The following is a 19,316-nucleotide window of genomic DNA, read 5'->3' as shown; positions in this document are numbered from 1 at the left end:
CAAACAAAGAAGCAAAAGACTAGCCAAATCACTCCATTTAGAGAAGATTCCGAATCCAAGGAAGAAAGAGGCCTGCGATCGCCCCCTCCCACTCTTAATTGGGGACAGAAGAGGCAAGGAGTGGCTGGGACAGGTCCAAACATGTTGGAAGTACATCCCAAAAGGACAGTGCCAGGAACCACTAAAGCAGTGTAAAAAGCTTAAAACAACTTTTCCCCTTTTAAAAAAAAGTCAAGCCCTGGAATAAAAGTACCAGCAAAAGGTGGGGGGGGGGACCGCAGAGGCAGTTTCGGAAAGCACTTAAACAGGGCAATAAAGATAAGCAGGATTAGGCTAGAAACAACACACAGAGGCACACCAGCATGCCTCCTTCCTGCCCTCCTTTTAACCCCGTAAGGTGGGAAAAACAAAAGGTTGTTGGAAGGAGATTTCTTCCAACAGCCAGTTCGCCAAACTGCTCAGAAAATTAGCTACCAGTTCTCACAAACCGGTGCAAACCACTTGAATCCCACCACTGCCACCCTGTAGGTGCCACTAACTACATCCCAAACTTACTGGATGGCATTATTGCCCCATTTTATCAGAGAGCACTTATTCCTCAGTGAGAATGTGATGCAGGAAACTATCTGTCAGAAATGGTGTAGGGCAGTGATGGCGAACTTTTTAGAGACCAAGTGCCCAAACTGCAACCCAAAACCCACTTATTGATTGCAAAGTGCCAACACAGTAATTTAACCTGAATACTGAGATTTTAGTTTAGAAAAAACTAAACTCCTACATTAACATCTTTTGTCTTAAAAGAAAAACACAATAACAGAGCTTTCAATGATACAAACAACTTTTGATATTTACTATTTCAGGCCCACCTCAACCATAATTTTATTTAATTATGTTTTTACATTTCTGAACTGTCCATCCCCTAAAAGAGGGAATCTTGCTGATGGCAGCTCTGTCCCCAAATACATTTGGGCAACATTAATAGAGGATTTGAACTCCAAAATCAAACACAGCCTTCCTATTCATCTTTCTAGCAAGTGTATGGCCCACTTCGTTTATTCCTAGACACCAAATATTCCTGGTTGCGATGCTCTGTGTACAAGATAAAAGTAACTGTGGACTGTCAAAGAAGTCAGTTGCATAATACAGATGAATATTAACATCCCTATCAATTTAGCCACTTGATTGAGAATTTATGAATTTAGGATGATTTACAGCAATTAAAACCAGGGGTGAAATGCTACTGGTTCGGATAAGTTCAGGTGAACCGGCAGCGATGATTGCCATTGGTTCGCCAAACCAGTAGCAATCATCCTTGGTGGCCCTGCCCCCACACGCCTGGTCACCTGATCACCTGCTCACCACTTCCAACTCTCTCTTGGCGCTTCCAGATTGCTGGGCACTTCCAGCTCACTTGGCACTTCCGGCCCACTCACCCCACCCCGCCATATATAAGGAGGCTCGGCCATGGCGGGGCTTCCCACTGGTGAAGAAGTGAAGCGAGAGCCGTGGAAGCCACTGGTGGCTGGCTGGCTGGCAGGCGGCAGGCCCCCTGTGCAGGGAGAGGGCCAGGCTGCAGGGAGAGGGCCAGTGCTACAGGCTACTGTGGAGCCTGTAGCACTTTCCCTTCAGCCTGGGCGGCGGCACTTACCTGACCAGACCAATGCAGGTAGCCCTTCATCTTGGCGAAGACCAAGTCACCACACTTGTAGTTGCATGGGCAGCTGGAGCAGGACATGGCACAGGTAGAGAAGCCGATGCAGCCCCCACCGAGACCACCCTGGCCGCACCTCCCCAGCAACAGCCACACCGGGGCCGCCTCACCCGCCGTCTTCGTGCGCTGCGCTTGGAAGGGGCTGCCCTGCCTCCCCGTCTACCTGCAGGTGTCGCCTGCCTTCCTGGAGAACTGCCGTGCTACCATCGTTCGCTTTCTTCCTTCTCCCACCGCAAAATGAAAGCGAACAGTGGCGGTGGTGCTCCGGGAGGGCAGGAAGATGTCTCAGTGCTCCACATGTGGTGCACATGTGCAGCAGCCCTGGAACATCTGCCTCACCTCCTGGAGCTTTCATTTCCCAGTGGGAGAAGGAAGAAAGCGAACAGCAGCGGCGTTGGGTGTTCTGGGAGGGCAGGTGGATGTCTGCAGCCAGGTGGGGAGCAAGTGCAGCCCCTTCCAAGCACAGTGCATGGAGGCAGTGGGCAAGGCAGGTAAGGCTGGGGAGGCACGGTGATCACTCAGCCAGGGCGGCCTCGCCATTCGCTTTCTTCCTTCTCCCACAGTGAAACAAAAGCGAACGGTGGCAGTGGTGCTTCAGGAGGGCACTGCATGTGCAGCACCATCCAGGACACCATCCAGCTTGCCCTCCTGGAGCACCACCACAGTGGTGGCGCCCCTCTCAGCACCGGAGCAGCGGCTGCATCTCCACCAAAGACTGCCCGCCATCAGCATTACCAAAGCATAGGCTTTGTTGGGATGATGGGCATGCTGAATATGCTGGTGGAGGATCTAGAAGGTAAGGCCAACAGCAAGGGGGAGGGAGATCTGCTGCGCTCGGCTCCTCAGAGGGATATGGCGAGGCTCGCTCGCCTTTTGGGCCTGGCATGCTCAGCTTCCGTGGGGCCTTTTGGTGACTGCCATTCACTTGCCTTCCCCTCTGCCTTGGGTCCCACTGCCTGCATCCAGCCCCTGACAGGGGACGCGCCGCTTCCGGGCTGGGCTGCCTACCCTTCCAGAGTACTTTCTTCCTTCTCCAGCAGCAGCCACTGGAGCCGAGACTGCTGCTCTGCTGGGGTGTGCATGGGCAGTCCTGGGAGAGCGGGCAGATGTAAGGCTGATGCTGGCGGTGGGAAAGGGAGACCTGCTGCGCTCGGCTGAAGAGCCACTTCGGGGGAACATGGCGAGGCTCGCTCGCCTTTTGGGCCTGGTACACTTGGCTTCTGTGGGGCCATTGGGTGATTGCCGCCTGCTGGCCTTCCCCTCCACCTTGGGTCCTGCTGCCTGCATCAAGCCCATGATGGGGGATGCTCTTCTTCCAGGCCAGGCCGCCCTCCCTCCCAGAGCACTTTCTTCCTTCTCCCACAGCAACCACTGCTCAGATCAGGTGTGTGTGAGAGTGTGTGTGTGTGAGAGAGAGAGAGAGAGGGAGAGAGAAAGAAGGAAGGAAAGAAGGAAGGAAGGAAGGAAGGAAGGAAGAAAGAAAGAAAGAAAGAAAGAAAGAAAGAAAGAAAGAAAGAAAGAAAGAAAGAAAGAAAGAAAGAAAGAAAGAAAGAAAGAGGAAGGGAAAAACCAGGGCTGACACCAACCCTGCAAAGTTTACAATCTTCACTAAATATGATTCAGGAGTTCATGATAAAAACGCAGGACTCAATAACAAACAATCATGAGGAAATGAAGGGTGAATTAGGAGAGGTAAAAGAAGACATAAAGAAATTGGACAAGAGAATGGGAAAAATTCAAGATACAATAGTGAAAAACGAACAGAAAATAAAAGAGATAGAAGTAAGAACAGAATAAACAGAAAAGAAAATAGAAGAAACCAAAGAGTTAGCGGCAAATAAAGACTTGGAAGAGGCAATTACCCATTTGGAATTAGAGAGATCTGCCTTCTACCTGAGGTTTCAAAATATCACAGAGACAAGAGAAGATTTATACAAATTGAAGATGGATATTCTAGCTGACCTTCTACAAATGAATAAAAGTGAATTAAGAAACAACATTGATGAAGTATACAGGGTGCAAACAAATTACGCTAGAAGACACAGATTACCACGAGAGATACATATAAGGTTTGTGAAAAGTGAGGACAGGGATGAAGTTTATAGAAGAATGAGGGACGACTAGTTGACTTACAAAGGAAGAGAGGTCATAACCCTCAAACAGATACCAAAGAGAATTAGAAAAAAATGAAGAGACTACCAGTTCCTTACCACACAATTAATAAAAAACAAAATAATGTTTCGCTGGCTGATACCAGAAGGATTGCTAATAACATGGCAGGATAAGAAAATAAGGATAGACACAATAGGAAAAGCCCAGGAATTCTATACATGATATATAGAGGAAGAATTGGACAACAGAGAAGAACTAGAAACCCAAAGTCAAGAGGAACAATAGCAAGAGGAAAAGGAACTGGAACAAGATATGAGAGAGAGAAGTGATCGTGAGACTCAGGAAAGAGAAGGAATGAGAACAAGAAAGCAAAGGGAAACGAGACAAAGGAGAGAAGTAAGGGCGACAAATAAGTAGTGGAATGGAGAAAGAAGTGACATTACTTTCGGTCAACATAAATGGATTAAATTCACTGATAAAAAGAAGACAAGTAATTGCTAAACTCCAAAAACAAAACACAGACATTATATGTTTACAAGAGGTCCATATGAAAAAAGGGGACAGTAATCTTCTGGAAGCCCCCAAATTAGATAAATTATTTCTGGCCCTATCTGAAGTAAGAAAAAGAGGAATCACAGTTTATATAAAAGACCGGTTAAAACCCAAACAAATACATGTGGACAAAGAGGGAAGAATGTTATTAATTGAGGTATTAATTAAACAAAAAAGAACATTAATTGCAGTCATATATGCACCAAACACTCAACAGAAAGAATATTACAGAAAATTACATAAACAAATTGTAGAATTGGAAATAGATAACGTATGCTTATTAGGAGATTTCAATGCGGTGGTTGATCCAAAAAAAGACTATAAAACAGGAAGTAAAAAAAATTATGAAAGGAGAACATTACCAAAGACTTTCTTTGAAATGACTCGAGAGCTACGTTTGAAAGATATTTGGAGAGAAATTAACCCACAAAAAATTCAATATACATATTTTTCCAACCCACACAATTCACGGTCCCGGATAGACATGGTCTGGATGGATCCAGAAACAGGAAAAAATGTAGAGGAAATAGAAATAAAACCGAATATTTGGGCAGATCATAATCCATTAATAGTAAAGTGGAAAGGGGAAGAAAAAAGAAAAAAGAGATGGACCATGAATCAAATGATAATAAAAGAAAAAAATTACATTCAATACATAGAAAAAGAATTAGTATTTTTCCTACAGGAAAATTGGAATAAACAGACAATTATTCAAAATCTGTGGGATACAACTAAAGCTTACGTCCGGGGCCTTACAATGGTATACACTATATGAAGAAATAAAAACAAAAAGAAACAATATACAGAATTACAAGAGAAATTGGGAAAATTAGAAGACAAAATGCAGAAAGAACCCCACAACCAGGAAATTAGAGTCGAAAAAGAGATAATTAAACATAGAATTAACTTAATCACATAAGAACAAATAGTGCAAAAAATTAGAGCAACAAAGAGAAGAGGATTCGGACTATTATGAAGTATGGAATAAAATGTACAGTTGGTTCGAAAATAGAAATCAGAACAAGAAATGTTTAATTTAATACTGATGAAACTCAAATTACAGTAATTGAATAACATTAAATGAAGAGATGTAAATATAAATGAATATAAGAACAATGAATATTATAAGGTGTGTATATATATATGTTGGAGTAATGTGATTATTCTACTATTGAGAAGTAAATAGAAATGATAGAATAGAGAACTACAAAAGCAAAATGTGTATATCAGTACGAAATGCTGTAAGATTACCATTGACGGTATGTAATGTTTAATACGTTATGTCTTGACATGTTTTGTTTTTATATATGCATGATTGTTTTTTGTGTTGTTTTTAAAGACAAACTGTTTAATAAAAAATATTTTAAAAAAGAAAGAAAGAGGAAGGGAGAGAAAGAGAAGAAAGAAAGAGTGATGTGAGTGATGGCATGTTGGCCCCGCCCACCCAGTCACATGCTTGTCAAGCCACTCTCATCAAGCCACCAAACCGGTGGCAAAAAATTTTAGATTTCACCACTGATTAAAACCTAGTGTGTTTATTAGCCTTTTTGGCAAAAAGAGTTTTAATTGTAAGTGCTAGAACCATTAGAATATATCTTGGGTTTCCTTGAGGAGGGTGAGGGAATTTTTCTATCCTCATTTCTAGCTTGTTTTATATTATATTAAAACAACATTGAACAATATTTTAAACTCTACAAATTATGGAATTATTGAAGATAACTGAAGTAATCCATCCATCCTCCTACTCTGAAAAATATAGTAACTTATGATTCTAATATACTTTGTTGATATTCTGATTTGGCAATGACCAAAATGCTTAGTTTGTACAACATGCTGGGCACATAGAAGAACCTATTAGGCAGATTGTATTAACAGCTTCATCAAACCTATCTGAAGAACAAAACCTACCACAAATCCTATTGTTCCTTAGTATGAAGTATGATCCCAATCTAGAACTTGCATCGATGAATATGTTTAATGTCATCTTCATGCAACATATGTCATTGTTTGCATAACTGATTTGCTCAAAATAGTCAAATCTGTTGACATTGCCAAGCCAAACAAATCCCTTTATGACTTACAGTGCTATATGGATGAGGCTTGTAGTTGTATGTATTTGCAAATTAAATCAAAACTCAGGAGGTGACTTTACCACAGTAGCCAAATGAGGGCTGTCTGACAGGCCCGCAATCTCAGTGCCATCCATCCGCCACGGAGAAAGGCTCTGGTTCTTTCTAACCAAGTGCTTCACGTTAGTCTTTCCTTGCTTCTTTTCCTCCGGGATGGAGGTCTTGAGGCGGGGGTTGGAGCAGCCCTGGGGGGATCAGGCATCTTGCGGGGCAGCCTAGGGGGTGGGGTACTTGCCCTGGCAGAAAGGGAGGGAGGAGCCGGAGCTGCAGAAGTGGAGACCTGATCCCACCAGGGCTGCCCCAATCAGCAAACTCTGGTGAACACTGTGCTCGGACGACAGCCGCATGCCCACAGAGAGGGCTTTGAGTGCCCCCTCTGGCATGTGTGCCGTAGGTTCGCCACCATTGGTGTAGGGTCTCCTGCTTGGGAGGGGGGAGGAGGCTTAGACAAGGTCCCTTCCAACTCTGTTAATCTGTTAATCTAATCCCTGGTGAAAAATCACAGATTGATCCTGTTTCTCTCCTTAGTTTTGCTGAAATAATAGCCTCTATTCTAGAAATCCTCAGGGTAAAAAGTGCTATGTTAGTTTCTTAGATTTTAACGTAATTCTCGTTTAGTGATTGCCTCATTGAGCAATCATTCACAATTACAATGGTGATAAAAAATAACTTTATATCAGTCCTCATATTTACAACCTTCATAGATTGGTAAAGCAAAAGAAAATTGAAATATATTGTAAACACAACTGCAGTTTCTCTTAGTGACTGTTTCGCTTAACTACCAAGATTCCGGTCACAACTGTGGTCACTAAATAAGGCTTAGTTTCCTGATGTACATCTCTGGATGCTGCGAAATCAGTGTAAAATAGACAATAAAGAATGTTGCCATTGCCAGAAATGAAAGAATAAACTGAAACTGAAATAAAATGACAAATTTTTCAGGAAAACAGCCCAGGATTCTATTTCAGCAAATTCCCTCAATATTCCCTGAACAAGCTAACACTAGAGAAAATCCAGATTTGGTACTTCTTACGTTATAGGACTTGAAATGTATTGTGCTGAAGCTAGTTTTGACTAATCTAAATTTCACTGAAAGCAACAAGACTATTCAGAAGTAAATAACATAGTTTTTAAAATGTCCCTAAAAGGAATGGACTTTCCTATTTTTATTTTTATTTTTGGCGGGGGGGGGGGGGTGTCATTCAATCTGGAGTGGTCCATTGTTTCAGGTAACTTGCAGAAATGTAAAGAGCACTAGTGATACAGAAACTCTCTCTAAAGTGTACCCCTCCTTTAGATTGACACCTGTGGGAATATCCTTCTTACTACCTTGGAAATGAGAAATGAGGTCAGCAGCTCTGATGTGCTTGCAAGTTTGAATGATCCAAGAGCCACCATGTACTCTTATGACAGTGCCAGCATCCATTACCGGAGACCACCTACTGTGAAAGACCTCAACAGCAGAAGCACCTTGGACAGACACACTGCCCACCAAAAGGGACGACTACGAAGAAGAGCATCACAGCTCAAAGTCAAGATACCAGATTTGACTGATGTTAATTCCATAGACAAGTGGTCCAGAATGGTCTTTCCTATCACTTTTATTCTTTTTAATGTTGTCTATTGGCTTTATTATGTGCACTGAGTTATGCTGTGATCCCTCTATCAAGTCATCCCTAAGGAAGATTCACAGTACAAAGGCCACCTATTCAGTAGGCTAGAGTATCCTTTTACTCATATCCCCGAGTTTAAACCTTGTATACTCCAAAAAACAACAGTATCTCTTTGAATATCGTATCATTCTTTTAGATCTGCTTTCAAAGAGCAAAGATGTTTAACACTATTTCTGGTAATCTTTCCTTTCCTTTTTTTTCTTAACATTTAAAATGTGAAATGAAATTCTATCTAATCCCACTCCCTCCAAAAATCGATGTCTAATGGCATCACAATAGTGTTTGTCAAACAAAGTTAAAACATCTGTTTGCAAAGCATGACAGATGATAGCTTCAATCATATGCACATTTACTGAGAAGGAGACCCAGCTGCATAACTCCTGTCAAATCACACATTGGTTTTCACATTATTATAAATAAGCTACCAGAACAATATATAATTTTACAGTGTCAAAAAATACATGGGTAGACAGAGCTCTACCAATATTGATGGGGTAAAGAGCTGCATTGTTAAATAATTTATCTATTAATTTGTAAATGTCAAACATTTTTGTAAATTAAAATGTGCTCCTGCTGAAACAGACAGCACATATTTTTCAAATGATTAATGCTTTTAATACACATCTTTAAATATTGGGGATGGTAAGAAATAGCTTAGAAAGAACATGGTTTTTCTCTCACACAATAAAAGTTCATCTCTTGAAAAGTGATTCTGCTTTGATGAATTAATGGATTTAAACAAAAATAATTATTTTCTTCAGAATTATTCCTTTATTTATATATACATGTATGCAGCTTTAATTAATGTTTGATTACAATTCATACATTCAGTCAATAAGGATACCTTTATGAAGTGACAGTGCTAGAAGGAATATATACCAGTAGAAGTCTACAATAGTTGCAAAGCTTTACTGTAGTGTATTGATTTAACATAATACATTAGGTTTTGCTGGAAGAAAAATATTTTCCCTTCCACTTCCATTTAAGGCTACTTTAAACCTGTATCAGGTTATTGCTTTGACTATCATCCCTCTATCCCAGAATCCTGGGAATTATTGTTGGGAGAAGAGGGGAAAATATTAAGAATTCTTTATGGGTTATGTTTGCCAGATAATAGAAATTTATATTCCACGGGGAAAGCTATGGCCATGGCATAAACCTATTTAATTGCTAACATGGATGTATCTCTAGTCACATCATTGGTTCTTTTATGTCTTTTATTTAGCAGGGAACAGCCCTAAGGTCTCTAGACCAAGATCATTCAACCTTCAAAGCCCCTCTCTGACTATAATTGTTAAAACACAAACATCAGTGGCACAAATTTCCTTTTATTTTGAGGTGGAAAAAGTTGAAATCTAACAATAAGCCTTAAATTGACTCCCCCTTTCAAAAAATAAAAATAAAAATAGGGGAGGGCTTCCAAATTCCTCCAAACCTGGCTACTCTATAGGTGTGGTTTGGGCAATACCCTTTCTTGGTCTTCAGTCCTCATTACAAAATTTTAAACATTGGCCACCAAAATTTGACCCACTACTATGGTAGGAGATAGGGTGAGAAAAGAGGACTAATATTTTCCTTCTTGCAATTCTAATCCAAATAAATAGGATTCTACCCTACAGCTACTGTTTTCAGGAAAACTGATTTTAGTGTCCATAATGGTTTCTTCCTGATGCAAGTAGCAGACATGAGAAAACTAACTTTAACTTTTGAGTTAGAGGGGGAAAGCATGCCAGAGTCAAATAATCAATAGCATAGCAATTATAACCCTTTGATAGCCATACCCCAGAATAGGACCATCAGATCTAGCCTGCAAACATCAGCAAAATTGCTAGATGGAAGAGATGGTGATCTCTTTGTTGCCATCTACCAGTGACCTGAATCTTTGCAGCACCAATAAATAGCCCCAAAATGCATGAAAAAGGAATAAAGTGCCATAAATAATTCAACGCCTGTTATTATTTCATTATTTTATAGGGTAGAAGACTATTTATTTTATGTATTATTAAAGCAATTAATAATTATTTTATGAGCAGAACATGATCAGGTACAGTTTAGATCTCCTCCCCCCCCCCATCCCAATGTAGATGAAGGACCAAGTTCATAGGGATGTGTTGGAAGAAAATCTAGGTCCAGTTCCAAGCTGGGAGAAAGAAACTGGAAATAACATGGAGGCTGATTGGAAAGAAAGATTCTGTTTATTGATGAGAGCAACCACCAACAGCATATGATTCTGGGACAGCTAACCAAATGGTTGAATGAATGAGTGGATCTTTATAGGTTTCTATGACTTTGAAGTTTGAACTGTTCTGGGATTGTGCAATGAAGGGACTTGTCTTTTGCTAAATGGTGGTAAATTAATCCTATTATGTTCTAAAAGGTCATGTCCTGTCCTTCTTAATCCCATCATCCTGGAGCTGAAGATGTTTTGCTTATGAATAGATTGTCCTGGATTTCTTAATGGACCCCAAATCTCCATCTCTAGGGACTCAGAAATTGTGGGACCTTCATCACTGAAAGCTTTCAAGAAGAGACTGGAGTGCCATCTGTCAGAAATGGTGTAGGGTCTCCTGCTTGGGCAGGGGGTTGGACTAGAGGTCCCTTCCAACTCTGTTAATCTGTTAATTTCTGATGGAAGCTGTTTTACTATGTAGGAAATTGGGGCTGGAGCATGTTACTCCATTTCTCTTTTGGGGAAATATAATAATCCGCCTCTTTTAATATTCCCCAAAATATTTCATTCTTCTAGGAGGAGGGGTGCGTGATTACTTCTTACAGATGTATTTTGATTACATCATCTTACAGTGCCCCCCATTGAGAGTGGCATTATAATAGCACAATATTGCATTGACTGTATCTTAGAGATCATGTTTTAAAATTTTCCTGGGGATAACAAACCTCCTTTTTAATTTAGTTATACTAATATGTGGCCACAGACAAAAAACCTTAAGTTATATTCCTTATATACCATCAGATTCTTTCTTTTTCTGTGTCTTTCTCCCTTGTCAGAGCATCTTTTGAAAACAATTTGGAATATCCTTTGGACTGAATGTAAACACAACCCCCTCCCTTTGCTATTAATGAAAGCAATGTCACTTTTTTAGATTACCACACAACACTGAAAAAAGAGGGCCTAAAAAGAATCCAATCACTGACAATAGCTGCTTTCAAGAATAGCAGAGAGGTGCTGTGCTCAGTGAGATCCAAAGCATGTATGCATATATATAGTCTGCATATGTGTGTGTGTGTATATACATACATACAAAAAAAAAAGATATAACATGAAACTATCCAAATGTATATATTAGAATGTAAAGGATGTATGTTTGTGTTTTTATTTTTATAGTTGTAATGTACACTAAAGATGGCATTTAATTTCATTGTACCATGTGCAATGACAATAAACTAAACTAAACTAAACTAAACTAAACTAAACTAAACTAAACTAAACTAAACTAAACTAAACTAAACTAAACTAATTATTAGTGAAGTATAAATGATTTCCTAGAAGCTGTAATCTGTTTCTTTGTTAAATAGTTTGGAGGCAAACTTCTTCATAGTTCAAATCCCAGCCCTTCTTTTTTCAAGGAGGAAGCTAAGATTCATGACTAAAAATATAATAGATTTTCTGTGCAATGTGGGATGATCATAACTAATCAAATGTGAGAGGGGGGTGTAATGGGGGTGTGAACCATCTCCTCAAGATTCTGTTTACACTGTTGATAATGTCACCTAGCAATTAGACCGCATCAGTTACACACAGTGAGTTTATTATCCCAAAGTGCCCTTAGTGTGAAAGCTTATATTTATTATATCACTGAAAACTCAGGAGACAGAACCAATACAATGCTTTGACTTAATCTGTAAATATATAGTATTTACGTAACTGGAAATGAAAATATTAGCATATAATTATTTGCTGAAAATTGCCTTCAAAGCATCTGTTGCAAAACTTGATAAGACACAGTTGAACACATGGGTTTTCATTTATTTGTTTGTTGTCTTTAAATCATTGTTGATTCCTGATAACTGCCTGGATTAGTCCCTGAAGTTTTCTTGGCAATATTTTAGAAACGTTTTTCCATTGCTTGCTTCCTAGGGCAGAGAGGGAATGACTGGCCTAAGGTCACCCAGTTGGTTTTGTGCCCAAGGCAGATTTGGAATTCATAGTCTTTCAGTTTCTAGCCTCAAGAGCCATGGTGACACAGTGGTTAGAATGTAGTATTGCACCCAAGACGATCTGGACCCAGACTGATGTCGATGATAGAACAATACGGGGAAGTCGCGGGCCTCAAAATAAACAAACAAAAAACAAAAATAATGACGAAAAATATGACCCAGACTCAGAGATCGGAATTAGAAGAAGAATTAGGAATCCAATTAGTAAAGAAGATAAAATATTTAGGTATTTGGCTGACGGCGAAAGCAACCACGATCAAACAAGACAATTACACGAAATTACTAAAAGAAATTAAAAAAGACCTGGAAATCTGGAACAGGCTACAATTGTCATTGATGGGCAGAATCAATTCAATTAAAATGAATATATTACCGAGGGTTCTATATCTATACCAGGTAATACCATTACATCCAGGAAGGGACTTCTTCAAAAATCTCAACAAAATTACAATGACCTATATATGGCAGGGAAAGAAGGCTAGAATTAAGATTAAAGCGCTACAAGACACACGAGACAGAGGAGGCCTCGCAGTACCAGACTGGGAGCTATATTATAAAGCAGCCGGATTGACCTGGATCAAAGAATGGATGAGATTAGATGACAAAAGAACGTTATATCTAGAAGGCTTTGATCTCATACGAGGATGGCACGCGTTCCTATGGGATGGACCAGACAAACAACACATGTATTCCAAAGACACATAATTCGGGCCTCACTCTTCAAGATTTGGCAGGGAATTAGGAAAACTTATTATACTAAAATACCAAAATGGTGGTCCCCGATGGAGGCATTGATATTTCCAAATACCCTTGAAATCGGAAAGATTATGAGATACCAAGATTTACTGAATCATGAAGGAGAACTTACTCCAAGACATCAACTCCAAAATGGTGATATAAATATTGATTGGTGGCACTACACTCAAATATACTCAAGATACAAGGCGGATAAAATCAAATATGGAATTGCAAAAGATCTGAACGAACTGGACAGAATTTTATTAGGAGCAGACCAGAAAATGATTACTAAAACATATAACTACCTTTTGAGAGACAAATTAATAGAAGAAACAGTTAAACATAATATGACAATGTGGGCCAGGGACATAGGACATAATATTCAATTGGCAGACTGGGAGAAATTATGGAAGCAGAACATTAAAACGACAAGAGCCACATCTTACAAGGAGAACCTCATTAAAATGTTTTATAGATGGCACTTACCACCAGCCCGACTTGCCAAAATACACCCAAACACTTCGGCGTTGTGTTGGAAATGTAAATCAAAAAAGGGGACATATTATCACACTTGGTGGAAATGTAGGAAAGCCCAACACTATTGGCAAGATATAAAAAATATTATTGAAGAAATAACGAACATTCAAATAGAAAACAGTCCAGAATTTTTTCTATTTGGCATGATAACGGCACAACATCCTAAGGAAATGAAATATCTCATCATACATATCTTGACAGCAGCAAGACTACTGTTCGCGCAAAACTGGAAATCAGACCAACTCCCATCCAAAGACAAAATCGTTGCAAAGATAACAGAGTGTGCTGAAATGGACAGATTGACGCTGGAACTCCAGGAAAAGGAAGAAAGCGAATACTATCTTGTATGGCACCAATGGTATCAATGGCTGAAAAGGAAAATCAGCAAAAATGTAGAGGACAGAAATTAGGGTAAAGACTTGCACAAGGAGATGAACCCATAAGAAATGTAAATTTGTAGTGAAAAGTTATAACATTGGAATTAGACATTTAATAATTACTCTTTATTAAACTATATAAGCTCAATGACATATATTCTGTTGATGACAAAAACGTAAATGTAAAATGTTAGGTGGATTTGTAGGTGGTGGGTTTTTTGTTTGTCTTTGTATTGTATTGTCTTTATATCTGTGTTTATATTTTAATAATAAAAAAAAATTAAAAAAAAATAGAATGTAGTATTGCAGGCTAATTCACTACTCATTGCCAGGAGTTTGATTCTGACTGGCTCAAGGTTGACTTAGCCTTCCATCCTTCCAAGGTTGGTAAAATGAGGACCCACATTATTAGGGGCAATATGCTGACTCTGTAAACTGCTTAGAGAGGACTGTAAAGTACTATGAAGCTAAGTCTAAATGCTGTTGCTATGCCCTAATGACTATATCAAACTGGCTCCCATTATTTCTTATAATGGCTCCCAATAAACAATTGTCAGTTCAGAAAAGGAGCTGGAGATTGCTGATTCTCACATAGATCATCCCATTACTAAGTGTGTTAAAGTGAAATTGTTGACTGAAATAAGTCAAGAAAGTTCATGTGAAATAAAAGTTTCCATCCCAAGCTAATTTTATGCTGCAGTTCCTTGCCAATAGTTTTCAGTGAGCAGTATTCAAACCCTGTTAAATTTGCTACTCAGTAAATTTAAGGAAATAGAGCAGGGGTCTCAAACTCACAGCATCACATTGTCATCAAATTGTGACTTCCCCCCCCCTTTGCTAAACAGGGGGTAGGCGTGGCTAGCGTGTGACATATCTGGCCCGCAGGCTGCAAGTTTGACACCCCTGAAATAGAGCATATATATTTAAAGCATTCTGGCTGGGGAATTCTGGGATTCGAAGGCCACATACCTTACGGTTGCTGAGACTAACATTGTTCTATGAATAACACAGATACACTGGCAATGTTAAATCAATCAGGAAAAAATATGTAGAGTTAAAAGATAACGAGGGAAGCAATTACAGTAAAGAGCATATTAGTATAGGAGACCTCTTATCTCTTCCCTAACATTTATTTAATATATTTTAAGCAGCATGGTGTGATGCTAATCCTAAATATATGGTGTGGATGTATGTATAAGGTCTATTTTCCTCTGTTCAGAAAACAAGCAATATGAAAAAGGATATTAAATGTTAGCCCAAAATTCTCTTATCAATGAAGTCTTATTTTCATAAATTAATGTAATCCTAAAATAACTTTAAGTGAAAGTAAGCTCTATTGAAGAGTAGAAAGTAGTTTTAAATAAACACACTCAAGCTTCATAATCAAGATAAATCCATGATTGGTATCTTTTTCAAAGGAAGCCAGACTTCTATTGGCTATTAAAAATAATTTAGCTAAAAAAGGGCATTTATTGATAAAATAAAGTTTATAATTTAACTTACAATTACACAAAAACATCTTTCAATGGTCTAAGCTCGAGAGTGATTCGGCAACAGTCAAATAACTTGCCATTTCTTCTGCTTTTATGTGTTGCAACTTTTGTGTGTATAAGCTTTTAAAACTTACTCCTATTTGAGTGTGAGTTTAGTATCACATATTCAATGCTAAATCCATAAATGTTATCCTAGCTGAAATCTGATGCATTTGACACTGAATATAAAACCAGCCATTGTTATTGTTCATACAACATTCACAAGTTGAGGCTCTGTACCTCAAAGTACACAATGATCACAGATGACAGCACACACAGAGACAACGTATATGCATTGAGCATATAGAACCCTAACAAAACTTTTGGAATCTCAGTAGATTTATCACTTAATACAAAAATTTTACAGTTGCGAATTGTGGGTGGGCAGTATTGTTCTATTAAGGCTGTCATCTACCTATTAAAAGATGAGATCACTGACAAATGTTGCCAGCTTTTGTGTAACTGAGGCTGTAATTCCATATATCATTCAGAATATAACACAGCAGGATTTCCTACTGTGTAATATTCATGGGAATGGGTGAAAAGTTGAAACAAATTGTCCTTAAGAAATAAAATAAGCAATGAATGTGACTATTGTGTTCTACTACTTGTCTCCCAGAGCATTTGTTAATTGAGATGATCCTTCTAAAAGAGATGGATGTACAAATATAATACTTTTTCAGCAAATCTTTTATTAAAAAAGACAAAAAACTTTAGTTTATTTAAGTATAGCCATTAGCAAATAAGCCATGTATCTTGGTTTTGAGGCCCCAGAACAATTACAATAAAAGCTGATTTTAAAAAGGAACCTTTTGGACAGTATTGATTGAAATAGTTCTATGTGATAAACTTCATTAAGCCAAGAGTTAACTCAGCACTTCTCAACTTTGGCAACTGTAAGATGTATGGACTTCAACTCCCAGAATTTGCCAACCAATGCATTATCTTAAAGTTGCCAAGGTTTAGAAACACTGAATTAAACTATCACTTTTAATTCCATTCAATTAGTCCTCACTACTCAGCTACTATATTACAAATCCTCTGCTGCTTTTTCCAATCTAAATGTCTCAGGAAATTTGGAGTTTCATTAGTATTAATATCTTCCTTCTTTATTGTTGAAGTGTTATCCTAATATCCTTTCAACTCAAGAAGTACCCAAAGTTCAGAGAGTTTCTTTGAAGGTGAATTAAGATTTAGTTAAAGGAGTTTCCTCACGCTGTGCCTATGCCTTCACTCTTGAGAGTGGTATTGAAATCCATGAAATATGAATCCATGTTTGTAACAAAAGTGCCTTGTTTAAATAAGCATTGACTGAATTCCCTTTTGACTGAGACAAACTTTTTATAGAGAAGTGTATGCCCTCTCACTATTCTATCAAATTGCATGTGTAAATACTTAATATTATGATTATTTATTTATTATTTATTTATTAATTCAATTTGTATGCCACCCCTCTCCAAAGACTCAGGGCGGCTCACAATGCATTTAAAATCATTATAAAAAACATTTAAAAATTAAAAACATTAAAAACATTGAAACTCATTCACACCATTCATGGCCGGATCTCACCGGATCGCAAGAGCGAGATCAACGGCCCCAGGCCTTTCACTGCCATGTGCTGCCAGCATGGGAAGTAGACACAAATAACAGAATATATTTGGGCTGGTGGTTAGGAGATAGCTCAATAAAAAACTGATACATGATCAATTTTCTTGACATTCATAAAAAATTTCAAGTCTCTGTTTTAAAATCTGATTTCCAAAAGTATTTTAGAATAACCCCAAACACACATCAATAGGATAGCTCTATTAGGTAGTAATTCCTACAGGCACTTCACAAAACCTTGTTCCAAATCTTTTCTCTAATATGATATACTCATAAATTGCCCAATATCCAAATGTTCATGTGTTTTCTACTACAATTCCTGAAACTGGTCATTATCAAAAACTGACACCAACTAGTTGTCTCCCAGCTCATTAAACCTTGTCCTTGTCAAAGCTTTGCAAATGATTTGGCATTAAACAGAAACTAATGAAATAAACAACTCTCTTTTCATTCATCTTTTATCTCTGGACCTTGGAAATCTGATAAAATATCACCTGTGAAGCTAAGATCAATTGGAACTAATGGCTTTCCTCATAAGAATGTTATTGCATGACAATAAGAGGCCTTCCTACCTCTATCACTGTTCTTTGTCATCTCTGAAGAGCTAATGCCACCCTAAGATTAAAACCAAAGTGGTGCCAACATTTAATTGAATCTGTATGGATGATGGAGAAGTTTTACTCATTCCTGCAGCCTCACTTAATTATTTATTTAACCAAGCAGATGTGTTTTTCAGTCAGAAAGATTCTGTCAAATATAACACTATCAGAACACATCTATAATTCTGATAAATTTTGGATGTGAGTCGGGAACAAAAGTCATCCATGTCCATCCACTACCCTGCTGAGCTCCTTCTCTATGTTTGTGTGCTGTATAATTTTGATGTTCCCAAACAATTTGAACTGACCCTTAAGTATAGGCATTGGTGTCAGTGGAATGAGCTAAGGGGCAGGTAATGAAACATGTGTTGTGATGTCATGACACACAGTTCAGCCTTTTCACATCTTTGTGCTCTGCATATCTGTCCTTAAACTAGGGAAAAATTCATTAGAAGCCTTTTGGCTGGAGAACTTCTGAATAAAAAGACATTGAGAGTCCTATTGCCTTTTTTTTTCAGCATGACTTTGTGAAAGTAGACATTCAGAATTTACTAACCCAGGGGTGTCAAACTCACGGCGTGACGTGACATATTGGGACTTTTCCCCCCTTTGCTAAACTGGGCATTGGCGTGGCCAGCACCTGACACATCCAGCCCACAGGCCACAAGTTTGACAGCCTTTTTTTAACCCAAAACCAAATATCAAAGTAAACTAAATGCTAAGATTTTCTTTAGTAAATCTCAATGTAGCAATTGATGAAATGTACCCTCATTTGCAAACTTATACTTCCTCATCTGATCTACCTAGAATATTTTTTGTTTTTCAGATATTGAACTCTAGTGGTGCAGTGGTTAGAATGCAGTATTGCAGGCTAACTCTTCCTTCAGCCTGGAGTTTTATTCTGATGGGCTCAAGGTTGATTCAGCCTTCCATCTTTCAGAGGTCAGTAAAATGAGGACCCAGATTGTTGGGGGCAATATGCTACATTGTAAACTGCCCAGACAGTGTTGTAAAACAATATGGAATGCTATATAAGTCTAGTGCTATTGTTATGCCTACTTTATCTGATATTTATTGCCCCCAATGTGAAATTGTGCAAATGAATATATTTTAGCATCCAATTTTACATGAAGATAGTTTAGCAATGTTTACAAATGTAGATCAGAAATCTCTTTTATAGACCATTGGGTCATTTACCTAATATAAACCCAAAAAATTATCGCTACTTAAAGTCTGTGCAATATTGCCTAATGGTTGCTGTAAAATACAGTAGTTCCATGTTTAAAATTACTATTCTGTTAAATAAAAAAGAATTTGACATGATGAATATGTAGAAGCGCAGCTCAATAAGATGACTAAATCACTATCTTAAGTTGAGATAAGTTATACTGGTTGGAAGGAAAACTAAAAGTCATAACTCTTAATGAATTGTTGAACATGTTTATGGAAACTGTAATCAGCTTGCTCAAAGTCATTATGCAAATTTATTGAAACGTATTTATTTATTGATTATTTGTATACCAGTGATTCAACATAAACTCAGAAAAAAGTTTAAAAAATCAGACCTACAATTCA

The 19,316-nt window shown here is 38.4% G+C and overlaps 1 protein-coding gene across 2 annotated transcripts in view; it reads left to right on the top strand.

The window, feature by feature from the left end:
- The window catches only part of LOC139320032 (gamma-aminobutyric acid receptor subunit beta-1), a 201,877-nt gene extending 193,728 nt beyond the window's left edge, over positions 1-8,149 (top strand). For both annotated transcript variants that reach the window (XM_070948136.1, XM_070948135.1), the window contains exon 9: positions 7,802-8,149. In XM_070948136.1, the coding sequence (XP_070804237.1) occupies positions 7,802-8,149 (348 nt within the window). The remainder of the gene's footprint in view (positions 1-7,801) is intronic.
- Positions 8,150-19,316: the final 11,167 nt, after the last annotated feature.

The sequence above is a fragment of the Pituophis catenifer genome, unplaced genomic scaffold (genome assembly GCF_029215685.1).
Source record: "Pituophis catenifer annectens isolate HBS135680 unplaced genomic scaffold, rPitCat1.0.hap2 SCAF_8, whole genome shotgun sequence".
NCBI classification, from domain to species: domain Eukaryota; kingdom Metazoa; phylum Chordata; class Lepidosauria; order Squamata; family Colubridae; genus Pituophis; species Pituophis catenifer.
Note: the sequence above shows the minus strand (reverse complement) of the source record. Positions and strands in the feature narration are given on the sequence as shown.